The following is an 18,572-nucleotide window of genomic DNA, read 5'->3' on the forward strand; positions in this document are numbered from 1 at the left end:
CATTATTTCTCCCATTCAAAGAAAAGTAAGATGTTAACCTATATGAAATGTCTTTCAATCTAAATTAAGAGAAAAATGTACATCATTACCCTCATATAAGACATAAATGATAGGTACATAAAGGATGTTTTTAAAGTGATCCGAGATATCTGAGAATGAAATGGTTAATAATTCTGTTCTGATAAATTAAAGAAAGCTTTGAAGAGTGGTGTCATTTGAATTAAAACATATAGTATGGGTAGGATTTCAAAAGATGGATGAAGAAGTTTGTATGTGTTTGGGTTTTAGGAGAGTCGGGGATGATAATGATTTTAGGATATAGGTAAAGTAATGGCAAATCAATAGTAATTGGTGTGCAAAGAGTTTGCTTCTAGATGTGAAAGCATTGGTCAGAACTATGGTAGATTGCAAGTGGTCACAAAATCTTTGCTGCTCTTCCGATGAAGAAGTAGAGCTATTTCCATACTCCCTTTAATTTTGAATGGCTTGCTTTGACCATCCCAAATAGAATACAGAGAATATGATATGTATGAGTCAGAACTATACTTTCAGGGCTTTGAACATACTTTTGTACATTGCCACAATGTGAATAAATCTGAGCTAGACTATAGAAGGGATGTATGGAGAACTGAGTCACTGTGATTGAAACATGCCAATTGCCAAACATTCAATAAGGACACTATAGATTGTTTAGCCCCTGCCAAATAACGAGGATTATCCAGGCGAGTAAGTCCACATGAGATCTATGGAAGAACAGTGCAGCTGATCTCAGGACAAATTGCCAACTTACAGAATTGCAGCAGATAATGGCTTTTTTTTAAAGTCATTATGCTTTTGAGTGGTTTGTTGCCCAGCAAAGGTAAACTGATATGGAGTCACTTTATTGAGAGCCTATATTATGGTCTATACAGTATTTGAATTTTATTCTATGAAAAGTGGGAAGCTTAAAAGAATTAATGCAATTGTGTCCACTTCTCACCAACCTGACACAGCAGAGTTTATCTAAATGGTTTGGTTTTTTTTTGTTTTTGTTTTTGTCTTGCTATCTCTTTTCTGGTCTTTTAACTAAAGAGAACACACTTTTGTTGGGGCTTGTTTTGTCTGCAGTTATTGATGTTTCTGGGTTACTATCTTCATTTGTTCAAGTCTGGGATGTATGAGGCAAAAATAAATCTCAGGAAACTTACCTATTTCTAGCTAGCCTTTCCTCTTACTGTATCCCCTAGCTAACCTTTCCTCTTACAATATCCCTAGCTAGCCTTTCCTCTTCTTTCAGCCTTTCTGAGTCCTACTTTTTTTTTTTTTTTTTTTTTGTATATAATGTAAAGGGATTTAATTACACTTAGTCGGAAGAATAGGAAAAGGTAGTCTACTCCATTTTTCCAGAATCAAAAATGTCACACTTGACTTCTATGTTTTTTTCTCCCATTTTATTTAGTACTAAATGTTTCCATGTAAACTAGCAATGGCAACACATAAGGTTACAAGTTCGATATCTACTGTGTACCAAACAAAATGTAAAACATGTAGGGGAGAATAAATACTCAACTAAAGTGCCTGATTCCAGTCTTTTGATTTGTTGTGATTGTCAGATTTTATCTACTGGATCTTTGGAAAGGGAGTTTTATATACGAGTTTTAGCCCAACTCACCATTAAATTTGGTGTCTCCTTTCCTTAAAGAAAGAATCCCCATTCTATCTGCCTCCCTTGATCCCTTTGTAACCCAAATAGAGGCCAGCCAGGTTTTAGCCTCTGGGGAAAATATGATGGCTTGGGAGAATCAGACCCACTGTAAGCTTCCTTCCAAATGCAATAGCTGGTCATTTGCGTTTCTTGAATTTGTTGCTGATCTTTGAGACAAATGCTTGGTGTATGATAAGTGCTCAAAAGACCATAGTGGAAGTGGGCTCCCTTCTCTCCTATGGTTCAGAACTTTTATTCTAATTTAGCAAGAAGGACTATAAGAATACACAATTATCATTGGCCTCCCTTATCTTACAGTGTAGAGATATGAGCAGATAGTTCCCAGTTACCAATTATTTCCACTGCAATTCGATTTGAATTATTTTATTGGGAAAAAACCAGAGCAGGGTGTGAGGTTTTTTTCAGGTTTATTAGTTGATTCCTCACCTTTTACAGCTGGATTTTGTGTCACAAGGGGATCCCTTGTACAAGTTACATTTCCTAGGCTGCTTAGCCAACTGGTTCCTATTTATATTGGGAAGAGGGAAGGTGCTGATATAAAATTAGGATATGGGGAAAGTGGGAAACTAGGGTAATATTCTTCCTCTGTGCTTCATGAAGCATCTTTAAAAGTGATTGTGACTCCTTAGAGGCTATAGTTCTTACCATACAGCTTGCCCACCAGTATTACAAATTCCCCATTTGATAGTGCTGGTTCCTAGACTCCAGTAAGACAAACACCTTCCTTTTTTTTCTCCAGCTCCAGTAGTGATGGTGATGTTTTCTTTCAAGCACATCATTTAAATGTTTTCTATGGTATGATGCCTCTTTATTATGCCAATTATCTCCCTTTATTATCCCCATTTTCCCTAAGATACAGATAGTATGTAGTACAGGTGGTATCTGAACTGTGGCAACCCGATTGCCAAGCTTTATCCTCTCACCAGTGTGTTGCAGCAACATCAAGCCATGTTGGGACTGTCAACCTTCCCAAAACAAAACGCAGAAATTGAGAGTAGCTGTTTGTCTAAAACCTGATTGACAATTCAAGGTAAACAATATACATTAGTTTCCTTTAATAGTCCACTCTAGGTGATATTTTACATAATGGTACAGTAAGAAATCTAACAATACATCCAAAAATGAATGTGGATTTTTTTTCAACTTTGAGTTGATAATGCTCATCTTCTTACATTGTGCTAAAAGAAATGATACCACAAATGCTGCTCAACTTCCCTTTTGACTAACCACAGAGGAGAATGAGTTCTTTAGTTTTAAAGATACTTTACCCTCTCTCAGCCTTTCCTTTAGCGAAATTTCATGATATACATTTCTTTCGGTGGAGATAGCAAGGCAAAATTATGTGGCTTATGATAAGAAAGCTTCTTTCTACATGTAAAATCAGGAAGAAATCATTTTTTATAAAGCCTGGCCTTTTTGTTTGCTATTGCCATTTTTGTGACTTGATCTGTAAGAGGTAACTTACTAGTTGTTTCTGGAGAAGCTTTCAATCTGGTTGAGAGCTAAAATAACATTTTAGCGTATTTTCAGATGAGGACTTTTTCTCTTGTGGGCTAAATGTTTATCAATCCATACTAATATTATCTGGATCTGACTATATCTGCATTTTCAATTATGTTTAAACTTGTCAATATTAAGTCTGAACAAATCATTATACAGCTTAAGGTTTTAAAAGAAAATTGAAAACAAGATAGCAGGTGAATATTTTTCAAGAAGAGTCAATAGAAATCAAGAAATTCTAATACATTTTTCTTTTTTTAATAAATACATAAAGCTCTTTATCATTTCCCTCTATTATTCTGATTAACACGATAACAGTATCTTTCAAAGCATCATTATACCAATTTTCACAGCCTGATGTAAAAGACTAATTTCACAGTAATAATCATGGCTAGCATTAATAAATGAATGTTGATGCCATAAATAAACAGCATAAGGCATATTTACACCATCTTAACATACATAAACACCATACATATACACAAAAAAGTCACAGATCCAGAACAAAGAAAATTCAATCTCCTAGACAGCTTACATTTATAGGCTTTGCCTAAAACATTTTTTTTTTGCTGTTTTTTTTTTGTAAGTTTTTTCTTTCCAAGCAACAAACAAATCTCCCCTATTTCTTGTGATTTATTTGTAACATTGTGCTCATGCAAAAATAATACTTGTTTTATTGCATTAACATTTAGACAGTTTTAGATTTGGGTCCTATCACCATTGTCTAAAATTTTACTTTATGTTGCTTCATCCATATATCATTTTAGTTGGTATGATATGATGGTTTGTTTTTGTTGAGTTACAAAATGACAAACATGTCCAGTTGACCAGAGTTCAAAAATCAAGATTCTAAGCTTGACATGCACATTTTACTTTCATTCTTGCAAAATGGTTTGAATCAGATACTCCATTTTGATTTAACATTTATTGATTTATTTGTTTCCTTTTAATTCATGTTTCTATAAACAAAAACAACAAAAGAATAAAATAAAATACTGTCCCACATCCACTAATCACAACAAGGAAGAGCAGCAAGGATCACACTGACCATTGTTAGGACATCAGTCAGGTGGTGACACTGTAGTAAACATTGAATGTCATCAAAATACTGCAGAAACGTGATAATTACTATAGCCCATACTTCTGCAATAGTTCAGACTGCCATTGGCGTTTGCGCTCTGGAAAATAATCTGGAATGTGGATTTTTTTAAAATCCTGAATACACTTTTTCATTTCTTCTTCCACACTTAGCTTCTCACAGACTTTCTTTTTGGACAGATTTGTTTCCCGGGACTTGCTGATGAGTGTCTGAAAGAGTTCACTGTTTCTGCGTTTGTCTGGTGGAGGCATCCATTGCACAGGTGCCTTTTTAGAGGGGCGATCCAATGTTAAGGTGTTAGGTTGGTGAGCTGTTGCTTGCTGGGCACTGGATGGGTTGTCCTGGGGAGTGCTTGCCTCTGAATGGCTGTCACAACTGGAAGTGGAGAGCTCATTACAGGAAGTCCCACTTTCACTTCCTTTGTCAGTGACTTTGTCATGTTTCCTATCTTCATGTTCTTGTTTAGGTGATACTATTTTCTGAGGTGGTCCTAAAATGGAGGGAAAAAAATAAAAAGAGTAGAATAGTTGAATAAGAAGTATGAAGGTAAAATTAAACAAACTCTGTATTTTCTATTTTAGATCAAGAACATGTATCTTAACAAAAATGGTGCTTGTTCCACTAGTCTGTTTGTGGGATTAAATACAAGACCTAGGGTCTTTAGCATACATTGAAAGATGCAGCATGCTGATTAATTATTCATAAAAATAAAGTTTGAGAGATTTGTTTAATGAGAATTTCTGCCATAGAGGCCATTAATAACTTCATACTGAAAATATAATTTTTGTTATTTTAATTTCTAGTTCCTGGAATATATTAAAAAAGTAATGGCTTGTTAGCCTTCTATCTATTTTGTTAGACACTTAGTTCATTTCTGTTCTAACCACTGTACTAGGTGTCCTTTCTACATATATTCTGCCATTGTAAAAGCAAGAAAGTACTATTGTTGTATTTTACAAGGCTGCAGTATTCTCCAGTGCACGGAGCTACAGTCATATCATTTATGCTTCCAAAGGGGAGGCTGGTTTAAATCTTATTTTAGTCTCTTAATCTTGTTTCCTATTTCCTTAAAGAAAATTATGAAAATGCCATAAGATATATAGGGGCCTAATATTACAGTGTGAAAATATAGTTGAAATACGGTATTCTCTTAAAATATAAGGCCTAACATTTGAGGTAAATTACCTAGGAAGACAAGTTTCAGAAAGTGATAGTTTTCAAAGGTAATTATTTCAAATACACAAGGTGTTTCCAAGAAGAAGCGTATTTTATTCTCTTCGACTCCACTGTGGGATTAGGATCTCCATTTAACATTTATTAAACACTACCACACACCCAGAACTATTATAAAACCTTGATTAAATGGAGCCCAACAATTCAGTGATCTAAGTTACTCAAATCTTATTTTTTTCCTTAGAGTCAAATTTTTAAACGAGTTGTATTAATCAGAATCAAGAGGAAGTTATCAGTGTTTTAAAACAATTGCCTAAGGGTTCTATTGTGCAGCCAGATGTGAGAACAACTGGTCTTATTCAGAGGATCTAACCTTGGCTGCATACTGGAATCACCTAGAAAGGTTTAGATTATTGATACCTTGGAATCAAGCCCAGACCTCCTGATTTAATGGAGTGCCACCTGACCATCAGGCCATTTAATAGATCAAGGCAATTTCAAATGTGCAGCCAAGGTTATGAACCATTGATCAGTCTAATATATATGAAATTAGTTAATAACCAATAACCTTCTGACTAGTTGATATTACTCAGAAGGATTAAAAAACAAAACACTGCTGGTTTCTAACACTGACTTTTCTATTTAAAAATTAGAAGAAACATGTCAATGCCAAATATTCAGTTAAAGTTTTTTAAAGTTTTACAACATTCTGGAATGGTGGAAATATTCTTTCTCTTGATTATGGTGTTATGTTATTGTATACATTTGTAAAAACTGATAGAATTGTATACCTAAAATGGATGAGCTTTTCTGTATGTAAATTATATCTTGACCAACCTGACTCCCTCTTCTGAAAAAAAAACAACAAAGAAACTTAAAGTATACATCTCTCTCTCTCTCTCTCTCTCTCTCTCTCTACACACACACACACACACACACACACACACACACATATATATATAAAACTTCCTTTGTCTGCAATATGGTAAAACCAGAACAAGTTCTAATGCTTATAATTGCTTAATAAGGAAGTGCACTATTATATTTCAGAAATATTTGCAACCAAAGATTTAAAAAATTGTTGGGTTTTATTTGTTTTAAGCCTCTGCCAATTCACATTTACTGTCAGGGAAATGTAAATTTGGGATGTTGTAGAGAAAATGCACTGCTAACACTCTGTGCTGGACTTACCCAGATCAATTCTCTATTCTCCTCTGTCCAGAGTGGCTGATGGGTATGAACTATGTTCTTAAGCTCCCTTGCCTTCTGACTTTCAGTCAACACCAAAGATTAGCAAGACAACAACCTAACTCCACACTAGTCCCAGGAATGTGGTGATCTGGTTATATCCCTGGACCAAGAGACACAAACCAATCAGGAAGCTTTCTCTGTCTCCCTTCGTTTTCTTCTCCTTCCCTCTTCCTCCACCCCCTCTTCAAATTTCAATAAATTGAGGCTCATAGTTTTAGGCCTACAGGTGTTAATATGTTTTGGCTGTGTCCCCACCAAATCTCATCTTGAATTGTAACTCCCACAATTCCCACGTGTCATGGGAGGGACCCAGTGGGAGGTAATTGAATCATGGGATCAGATCTTTCTCATGCTGTTCTCGCAATAGTGAATAAATCTGGGACCTGATGGTTTTAAAAAGAGGAATTCTACTGCACAAGCTCTCTCTTTGTCTGCTGCCATCCATGTAAGACATGACTTGCTCCTTCTTGCCTTCCACCATAATTGTGAGACCTCCCAAGCCATGTGGAACTTTAAGGTCTCCCCAGCCATGTGCAACTTTAAGCCTATTAAAGTTCTTTTTCTTCCCAGTCTCAGGTATGTCTTTATCAGCAGAGTGAAAATAGACTAATATAGGTATTAACTATGTAGGTACCATAACTAATCTTAGGGTACTGCCTACACTGGTGTAAACTTGTCCATATTAAGTGCTCTTAAATATCCCAGCCAAGTGTGCTTTCTCTCTCTTCCTGGGTTTCTGACAGACCCACTTTATCAGGCCCATTCTGGCCACCAACCGTCTTCTGCATTGAATAGAGGGATGTTACTTGAAGAATCAGTTTTTAGTGGCTCCAGATTTATGTGGCAATAAAATTTGAAAATAAATAGGTTTGGAGTCCTACTGACTTGAATTTAAATTCTAGCTCTCCAGAAAATACTAGTCTTGTGGCTTTGAACAAGATACTTAGCTCCTCTAAGCATTAATTTGTTCATCTATAATACCAGTAAAACTACTTTCCCCATAGGAGCATTTTAAGATTAAGTAAGATATCATGTAAAAGGATCTAGTATAATGATTCTCAACAATGGGAGCATATCAAGGTGTATCAGTGGAATTTTTGAATGTATATATGTCATGTACATCCCTAGAGGTTTCTAGTTCAGTGTGAAGGGCTGCTATGTATGTATTTATATGAAGCTGGGAATGGTGGAGGAGATGCAGTAGCTCTTTAATCACTTTATGGCTGAATGTGATCTCAAGCAAGCATGAAATTCAAGACCCTAATACAACATAGGATATAAATAAATGTAGAGTTTTTTTAAACCTGTCTGTCAATATTTTGCTATACTTTACCAAAAGCCCCTATCACAGGATTTTCATTCTCAATAATGATTAAAGGATTAAACTGCAAATATCTGAGCAAACCAACTTACATTAAGGATAAAAAAGTGATGAAAAAAATAATTTCCTGTTTATCAGCAGGGCAGTAGAGCATTAGATAGAGATACCCAAGCAGAAAAGCAATCATATCAAAGTGAAAGTGCAGAAAGAGAGTACTAGACACTACCAAAGTAAATGCCTTATTCTATTTGTTTTTATTCACTGGGAGGAATTAAAAAACGCTTAATGACAACAGAATGTAACATTTGTGTGATGAAAATGAATTGATCTTGCAGTGCAAGATAAATTAGGGAAGCCCTCTTTGAAGAAGGGATCAATGAGTTCAGCTGAGAATTTTGCATCCACTGTGTGCCAGACGCAGTGCTAGGTTCTAGAGGAGACACAAGTATGGATAAGATAAGCTCTTTGCCTGATGAAGTTCACTGGCTTTCTCTAACTCCAAGTGGGTGAGGACAAAAAGATGCAGAGAAAAAGATTTTACATGTGTGGCCAAGGATCCCTACAATTTTCTGGGAAGATGAACTAAGATGCATTCCACACCAAATCAGTCGAACTGAATTTCCTACACTAGCACTTTTTTTTTTTCACATTTTACTTTTCAACTATTTTTCAATTTTCCTTGCCACCTTTAAAAAAGTCATCTATATCCCTCTCTTTTCTTCCCTCTTGTCTTTCCAATGACAAATAATATGGGTCAGAGCATGATCAGAAATAGAGTCTATTATAGCATAGTATTTTATAAATATTAAGTGTTAAAATTCTTAAGATATTTTAGAATCTCTTTTTGTAGACTTCAATAACTGTCAATAACTATGAAGAAAAGGGGATCCTGAAATTACTGTGATTCTAAGAGCTTTGAAAATAAAAAGAACTTAAAATAGTTATATACATTATTAAAAATTAACAAATATATAGTAATACATAGTAACATATACAATGTATTCATGTTATGTTATATATATGGCATATATATATACATATATATATAAATATATATATATATTCATGTTTTGCTAATCCTATTTAATAAGATATCTTTAGGCAAGGTGGACCTCCAATCAGACCAAATAGATTCAGAGGTGTATGTAATGACTTGAAAGAGAATGCTTAGCTTTATTTTATGTACATCTTTGAATGTATAGAATAATATGACAGTTCTCTGTATAAAGCACTAGTGATCACTAATAGTGATTCTTTTTGTCTATGCTAGCAGTTTTTATTGCTATTCATTTAAGCATACTTTAAATAATTTTTGATAACTTAGTGGATTTAAATTGACTCTAAAATACAATAACTTAAACTGATTTAGCTGCTTTTTATGATATGAAATAGAGAAAAATTAATTAATTAAAGTAAATAATAATTTATTCTAGTTGCCCAGTTTCTCACAGATGCCTGCTAATTGCAGGCTTCCAGGATAATTTAAAACTTTAATTTTATATTATTTTATTCAGTGGTCCAAAGCCACCTGACATGCTTTAAGCACCACATGAATGATAACTTAAATATCTCCAACTAGTGAATATATGGGAACAGCATGACTATTATAAATGCTTCTGTGTCTCTTCAACTAGTAATAGAATCAGATATATACCTGAAAGGTCTTCCCAAAAGCATTTTGCCCTGTGAGTTAGGGCAACCATATAATAACTCATTACCATTTATTATTTATTTATTTATTTATTTATTTATTTATTTTTTGAGATGGAGTCTTGCACTGTTGCCCAGGCTTTAGTGCAGTGGCACAATCTCAGCTCACTGCAATCTCTGTCTCTTAGGTTCAAGCAGTTCTCCTGCCTCAGACTCCTGAGTAGCTGGGACTACAGGAGTGTGCCACTACATCCAGCTAATTTTTTTTGTATTTTTGGTAAAGACGGGGTTTCACCATGTTGTCCAGGATGGTCTCGATCTCCTGACCTCAGAAATCATCACCATTTATTAAAGTGTACACAAAAGATTAGTGAATAAGCAAGTCTCATATTAACTTAAAATTTATCTGTAAAAAAAAAAAGTTAATTATTTAAAAGAGTTAGATAAATAGATACACCTAACCTTTCAGATACTGGAACAATTAATTAACTTCTCACTTGGTTATTTGCTATTAAATAAACTAGGATATCCAGCCAGGAATGCTCCATCCATTGAGCATTTGTCTATGGCAAGTATAGTCTTAACTAGGAGAGCTGACAACCAGCTACCTAGGTCATGCCTCTCCAATACTATTTTTGAAGAACACTCAGTATTCATACATGGACACACACAGTTAGACACATTTACTATGCTGACATTTTTTCATCACTCAGGGAATAACCATGGAAGATCTGGGTGGGAGCCTGGTTCAGCTAATCCAACCAAGCAGTACTTTGTGTAGGTCATGTAACCTCTGTAATATTTGGTTCTTCCTGGTTTATATTTCGGGGTTGCTCCCTAAGTTCTTCTATGTTCTAAATGATGTAATGAATAGGAAGAGATTTTCCAAGATGTAAAATTCTGATCAAATATTAAACATTAAAAGGTTAACATGAATAGAAATTACCTCAGAACAAGGAAACAAATTCAATTACTACTACAGTATTTTTTAAATATTTATGGGTCAAGGATAACTTTCTGCAAGCTTACTGACACTAAGTGTAGTTCTAGAAGACCTTATTAATTTGTTTGTTTAATTACATCTATTTTTACTGGTGAATTGCCAGCAAAGAGGACGGTACTTAAGGTCACATTGTGCAGACTGTCTGGGTTCACATCTCAGTTTAAAAACTTACTAGATTTGTTATTCTGGGCAAGTTGCCTACTTTTCTTGGGCCTCAGTCTCCTCATGTTTAAACTTCAAATAGTCTTAGCTAGGATTAAATGAGCTAACATATATTAAGTACTTTAAATCAGTCTGGCATGTATAAATGCCAAAAAATGCTGTTATTATTCAGTGTAAATATCCATTTGTTAATTGGCCATGATATGGTCAATTTGTTCAGTTGAATATTGAGAGCACTGATTGAATAATTGTAATGTTTCCACACTGATCCTGGGTCTGTACATAACAACTATGCACATATGAATTGCAGACAGGTCTTATAGTTTCTTCAGTTCTCAAATTTTTATCAATTAAAAATGAAATTAAAATGGAAATATCTAGTCAGATGGCTTTGGTAAGAATCAAATGATATAATATATGTGAACACAATTTGTAAGGTGTAAAGTCCTATATAAAGCAAATCTATCATTTACATATGTAGACAAGAGGCTATGAAATATTAAATTTTTATGTTCAAAGGGAATTTATTTAAGAAAATAAAACACAAAGGTCCTGTTATAAGTTATCAAAAATGTGTGAATTAAGGTCAGTAATAAAAAATATTATATTAAGTAAAATGGAACAAATGGAAAATATCACAATGGGCCCAAACTTGTAAAACTCAGCAAAACAGGGCTTTTGATCAATTCCCTTGGGTTTTATTATATGAAAATAGAAAAGAGGAAAAGATAGATTTTCCCAGTCATTTGAATAGATAACGAGGTACAGAAACTAAATGTCAATATTTTTGTCTTTAAAAAGGCTACATAATTTCTGGGTAGTTCTGGGTGTGGACATGTTTATAAGAGTATTTCTATAGTTTTTTCCTTGAATATGCAAGCATTTCTAAATGAAGTCTATATACTTGAGAAAATCTTTTTTATTTTTATCTCTTTACCTGCCCAGTGATGATAAAAAAAGGATAGGTATGTAAAATGTGTCTGCAACAGTCACAATTCCTAGAAGGGAAATTATCCTTTAATAGTAGTAAACTCAATGATGTGTGAATGGTTATGTGGTACTTAAACAGAATGAACCAATCTATCTTAAATGTTAGCACCACATGCTTCTAAGTATTAAGCACTTAAGTCAAAAGGGAAAAACTCCATTTTGATTTGAGAAACATCCGCTGAGCGCCTACTATGTATAAGGCATAGTGTTAGTTACAAGGGTGGGGACACACACACATGTGCACACACAACTGCACAACCACAGTCCCTGATATCAAGTAGTTCAGGCTTGGGATGACAAGTGCAGACGAAGTTAAAGTGTGAATAGGGCATGGACAAGGGAGCAAGGAGTAAAATAAAGAGAGGCTGATTTGTGATTAGAGTGAGCTAAGGAATGGGGTCATTTTATGATAAATCAGTAAAACTGCCATGCTAAATCGAAACTTATAGGTCATAAGGAGATGTGTTCATCTTAGAGTAGAAGACAGATGAATAAAAATTAATTTGTATGTGAGAAAAATTGAACTCAGTAATTTTTTTTCTTTTTTTAAAATTATAATACTCTAAGTTCTGGGGTACATTTGCAGAATGTGCAGGTTTGTTACATAGGTATACACGTGCTATGGTAGTATTAGTATGCTGCATCCATCACCCCAACACCTACATTAGGTATTTCTCCTAATGCTATCCCTCCCCTATTCCCCCACTCCCTGCTATCCCTCCCCAAACCCTTCCCCCAACAGGCCCTGGTGTGTGGATGTGTGATGTACCCCTCCCTGTGTCCATGTGTTCCCATTGTTCAACATCAACTTGTGAGTGAGAACATGCGGTGTTTGGTATTATGTTCTTGTGCCAGTTTGCTGAGGATCACGGTTTCCAGCTTTACTCATTTATTTATGTTTTCTATAATCTCCATTAGCATTACTTAGGCACTTTTACGGTTGAAAGAGAAGAACAAAAGAAAAGAAAGAAGTGTGACTTGAAAAGAGAAACATGGTCATATTTCTTTTTTCATCCTGACATGGTCATCACCAACCCACTCTTCTGATACTCCCTGAATTTGTTAATTTTTATCATATGTAACTACTCATAGTGTGTCTCTCAGTCTTTAACTTTAAACTCCTCAAAGGCAGAAACTATGGTATTTTTATTCTCTCATGGTGCCTTGATCAGAATAGTTGCTTAACAAAATTAGTAAAATTATCTTCATGCCTCTGAGTTTCTATAGCATTTACTACTAACTATATCACCTACTTGGGAGTTAGCATTTACCATTTTAGGCTAGTAAATATTCATTTCAATGTCCATAGAGTAATAGGAATGCTCCCACTCCCCATATATAAAAATTGGTCCTGCGGTCACACTTCTGGTGTCGCATATTCCTCAAAGAGTTTACAACTTCCATGAGGGATTATATGGAATCTTATGTTTCCTTCTATCACTCAGACAGTTCAGGAGCCTGATTTGTATTATCACTGAATAAACAATACTATAATAGTAAAGTGCATAAGCAAATGTAATACAGCATAACGAAAGAAATGTCAGAGAAAATATATTTATTTAGTGAGACATAAATTAGAAGAGGTGTCCAAAAATAATCTTATTGCCTTCCTCTCATTCTACGAATCGGTATCTTCCTATGACTCAGTTATTTCCGCAAACCATACCCAAGGTTACCTTCGGCTATCCAGTAGATTCATCTTTTATTTTCAATCACTTGTCGTGTCTTATCAATGCTACCGTTACAGCAGCCCTTGAATCTATCTATTAATCTCTGTTCCAATTTCCACCACCTATGACAGGTTTCTCATAATTTCTCACTGCATTTCCTAACCAATTCTCTGACTCCACTTTAGTCCTACTTCAGACTATTCTCAATGCCATTACTAAGTAAATATTCCTAAAACCTAATTCCATTAAGTATATCCTTTTTCAAAAACCTTCTAGATGGTTTCTCTGCACATAAGATAAAATTTGATTATAACATCTTGGTTTGGAAATTATCTTAAGTGTAACCATCTTCATGCCATGCCCCCATGACAAATAACCCCAGCCCATCTGTTAGTGCTCCCCATCTGCTGACTTTCATATACTTATTTCTGGTGAATGCCTTGCTCTACCAATGCTTGCTTCTTTTTCTCTGGTCTGTATTCTTTCCTTACCCATGCTCCTTTTAGCTATCCTTCGAATCCTGTTCCACATGTTTCTTTCAGCATAAAACTTCTCATGATCATATTTGGATGTAATTGCTTGTGATTTCCTGCTCTTTTAATAATCCATAGTTCTTTGAATCCATCTCAAGGTAATGAACCTATTTTGCCTTAAATAATAGTTATTTCTATACTCAGTTTAACTTTCATCCCTGTGTTTTGCCCTACAAAACACACACAAATACACACACAAAACACTTACACACTAATATAATTGACATAGAAGGAGGTCAGGAAGTGCTGGATGGAGAAGGGCAGGGTTCCTGGAGAGGTCTCCAGCCTCAGGCCTGTGCCCACAGACCTAGGTAAAGGCAGGCACTCCTGTTTTCATGCCTAAATGTTGCATTTTCCAAGACGACTCCGGCCTGTCATGCTCCCATCCTGTGCCTATAAAAAACCCCACAGACACAAGCAGCTGCACATCAAGAACAACACACTGGCAGAAGAGCATAGGTGGCAGGGCATCGAGAGGAGCAGAGGAGCAGAAGAGCACACTGACAGGCACTGGAAGATGTCAGCAGGACATCAACTGGTGGAAATATGTGGATGCTGAGGGGAATTTGGCCAGAGCAACAGAGGGGAGTTGGGCCACCTTACTCTAGGCAAAAACCACCCTCCCACTCTGTATCTCTGCTGGCTCCCCATCCATATGCAGAGAGCTACTTCCAACATTCAATAAAAACTTGCACTCATTCTCCAAGCCCATATGTAATCCAATTTTTCCGGTATACCAAGGCAAGAATCCTGGGATAGAGAAAGCCCTCTGTCCTTGCGATAAGGCAGAGTGTCTAATTGAGCTGATGAACACAAGCTGCCTACAGATGGCAAAACTAAAAGAGGGCACTGTAACATGCCCTCTGGGGCTTAAGGAGCTGTAGACATGTACCCTTAGATGCTGTCGTGGAGTTTAAGCCCACACTCCCCACAATCTGCCCATCTGCATGTTCCCCCTAGGAGTTCTGAGCAGTAAGGCACTGAAGAAGTGAGTCACCTTCCCATCACATACCCTGTCAGGGGAATGAGGGAATTTTTCCCATTTCCTATAAAATAGATTTTTATTTTTGTCTTGATAATTCCTGAAGCACCACCCCATGGCTAGGCTTGTAAGAATTCAGTAACTGTTTATCTAACTGAATTAAATAAAATTAATATTATCTACAAAATATTGTCTAAGCACACAGGAGATTTTTTTATTTCTAAAGAATTTCCTTTTTGATTTGCTTGGTTTTAATCAAAATATATAAACCCAAGTGTAACTCAGCTTAAAGAGTGTAACAAAAATGAAGAAATGACGGAGTTGATGTAGATAAGCTATTAGCAGTGAGTCAAGAGCCTCACAGTCTCTTTAGTTAATGAAAATATCATTCCTTTGGCAGAGTATCCCTTTTAGTTTATTAAAGAGAAATAAAAGTTACTTGAGAACCAAATGTAATGTGGAAAAATAATTTTCTTTTTTTCTGCAGAAGAATGCTACATCACTTACATGATTGTACCTGATCATAGTAGAAAACATACTAGGTGTTCACTTGTCCTCTCAGAAGCCTTATCACATGCAAAATTGTTGCAGACACCTTGCAAGAACTCTTCATTTAAAACTAATCTCTTCATTTCCCACATGGAAGCTAGGATTCTATCCATATTCATCCTTCTTGCGCTTACATTAAAAACAAAAACTCCACACAGTGATGCCTAGGCTCCCTTTGGAATCTGGAATGAAGGCTACTGAACTACTTCCTGCTCATTCCCAGATTCCCACATCTGAATCTACTACCATTCCTTATCACTGAGATTAGCAAAGTTATTTTTCACATGCCCAGGTAGCCACCTTCTAATGACCTCCTTTTTTTCAAGCACATGTTATACGAGAAGGATGATTTATTTGGTTTTCATATTTGCAAACACAAGCCTATGCTTGCTTGTTTCACATCTATAAAATGTGGATCATAACACTTACAAGGTGCTTGGCAAGGATTAATGAGAAGTTGTCTCTACAAACACGTCTGGTGGCTCAGGGAGGAAAAAAGATGGCACTCTGTTAATACAGGTTGGTGGTACACTTATGATGGGCCATGTGTAACAAATTTATATGATCATAAAACCATGCTGGTTGTAAATTATCATTGCCTGTTACACAATACTAAAAAACTGCCTTAGACCTGAGGAAAAATCTCTCAGTGAAATAGAGGAAGCAGAGGTTGTGGAAGAGGTAAATACACACACACGCACACACACATACACACACACACACACACACACACACACACACAGAGTCTAACATTCTTTGGTTGCAGGAGCAGGAACAATTTCCAGCAGAAGCCATTGTTAAGTGGATCTTTATTGGTTGGATCTCTTCAGATCTTAAGTGCCTACCTGCCAATAAATGGTTTCAAGTATTTCCAAGAATGTTCAGCCATATGCAACTTCTTGTAGCTGCCATACTATTGAATATGAGTGCTACTTCTTTTCACTTGAAATTTATAAAAGTGTGCTTGTTATGGCAGCAGCTCAGTGCAGAATCATCATGATGAATGAAAGATGAAGGCATATATGTGGATAGCAGGGTTTAATTTCATTTCACAGTACAATAAAAAAAGAGCCCAGCCTTTGAATAGAGCATAACTGTGCTTCGTGTAAAGTTCTGACATCTATTAGCTAGGTGCCAAATGTGTCTTTAAGGTTCATTTTCCTATTCTGCTTAAAAAGGAATGGAAATATGGCACCTCCCTCCTAGGGTTACTTTAAGTCAAGATAAATGTGAGGAAGGCCTTTGTAGTAGGCAAAAAGTGGTTCCATAAAAGATACCAGGCACAAATCCCTGGAATCCGGTAAATGTCACTTTCCATGACAAAAGTCTTTGTAGGTATAATTAAGGATTTTAAGATGGTGAAATCATTCTGGATTATCCAACTGGACCCTAAATTCAATCAGTGGTATCCTTACAAGAAGGAGGCAGTGAGAGAGCTGATACCTACAGAGAAGGAGGCAATGTGACCATGGAATCAGAGGTTGGAGTGATTCAGCTACAAATCAAGTAATGTCAGCTACCATCAGTAGCAATCAACAGATTTTTCTCCAAAACTTCTCAAGATAGTGTAGCCCTGCTGACACCTTGATTTCAGCTCAGTGAACCTTACTTCAAACTTCAAGCTTCTGGAGCTGTGAGAGAATAGATTTCTAGTTTTGTAAGTCACCAAGCTTATGGTAATTTGTAGTAGTAGTCAATAGGAACTAATGCAAAGGATTTAGTGTAATGCCTGGCCCTTGATCGATGTTATGTCATCTTATATAAGTGAACATAATATTATCCTTAATAACTGGAAGATATAGGATCTGAAATGTAGAATATTAATTGATCTATTAAAATATTTTTCAGGCTCTATCAAATGGTCATCCTGCTTCTTTAATCTCCTATTACAGCAATAAGCCCAGAGTATTGTACTGCAAATCATCCTATTTTGCAGGTATTCCTAATGTTAAAAAATTTCTATACTCAGCCATAATTTGTCTTCTCAAATAGTGTCACTCACTAATTCTACTTCTACCTTCTGGAGCAACATAGAATACATCTGTTCCCTGCTTTCAACTAAGAGCCCTTAATATTTTGGAAAAAATTATCCTACCTAGTCAAAGTTCTCTCCAATTATATAGATCAACCATCATTTGAATAATTAGGTTAATAAGATAGTCACTTCATCGTATCTCTGTCCCCATTAGACACTATTTTCTCTCTTTCTACAAACATTTAAACATAGCCACCCATCTAACCCATTCCAACACACACACACACACACACACACACACACACACGCACACACAATCACAGAACTGTCTCTCTCTGTAACTGACTCTACATACATTTCCAGAACCTGATCATTCCTTGTCATTCTAGTCTAATGTTTTTACTGCCTTTGAACATCTTCTAAACTTCAAAAAAATCATGTCAAAAAATAGCCTCACTATTCTTTTTCTCTTACACCAGTTCCTTCTCTTAGGCTTTCTGTTTTTCTATTTTTATGGAAGCACCACAGTCTTCTTAATTACCCAGCTTTTAAATCTCAAAGTCATTTCACTATTCTAATTTCTACTCCTCTATTGATCCCTTCCCAAAGCAAACAGTTATCTAGTCCTCTTGATACTTTGATAATATCTCAATCATTTTCCTCACCTTCAGTATTCACTCTCACAGTTTTGATCCTCATTAACTCTTACTGAATCAATTGTAATACTTGTCTAGAGATACTTTCATCTCTAATCTTTGTCTCCTTTTATCCATACTAAACAAAGATCTCAGCTACATTGCACTAAAATACAGCTTTTATTATAGCACCTGTTCTCAGAAAACCTCAATGGATTTCAGAAACATAGCCAAATCTTTTAGCTCCACAGACAAGACTTTCATGGCCTAGTTCCAGCTTAAAGTCCACATTTCATTTTCTATTATCTCACCCTCCATTTCAAGTCAAACTGGAGAGATTAATATTAGCCTAAATATCACATGCATTCCTGTAT

At 35.7% G+C, this 18,572-nt stretch overlaps 1 protein-coding gene across 1 annotated transcript in view; it reads right to left on the reverse strand.

Annotated features, from left to right (window-relative positions):
- Positions 1-2,399: 2,399 nt before the first annotated feature.
- The window catches only part of KCTD8 (potassium channel tetramerization domain containing 8), a 261,766-nt gene continuing 245,593 nt past the window's right edge, over positions 2,400-18,572 (reverse strand). The window contains exon 2 of the mRNA XM_003940965.4: positions 2,400-4,794. Coding sequence (XP_003941014.3) covers positions 4,334-4,794 — 461 coding nt within the window. The 3' untranslated portion in view covers positions 2,400-4,333. The remainder of the gene's footprint in view (positions 4,795-18,572) is intronic.

This window comes from Saimiri boliviensis, chromosome 3, assembly GCF_048565385.1.
Source record: "Saimiri boliviensis isolate mSaiBol1 chromosome 3, mSaiBol1.pri, whole genome shotgun sequence".
Classification (NCBI taxonomy): Eukaryota; Metazoa; Chordata; class Mammalia; order Primates; family Cebidae; genus Saimiri; species Saimiri boliviensis.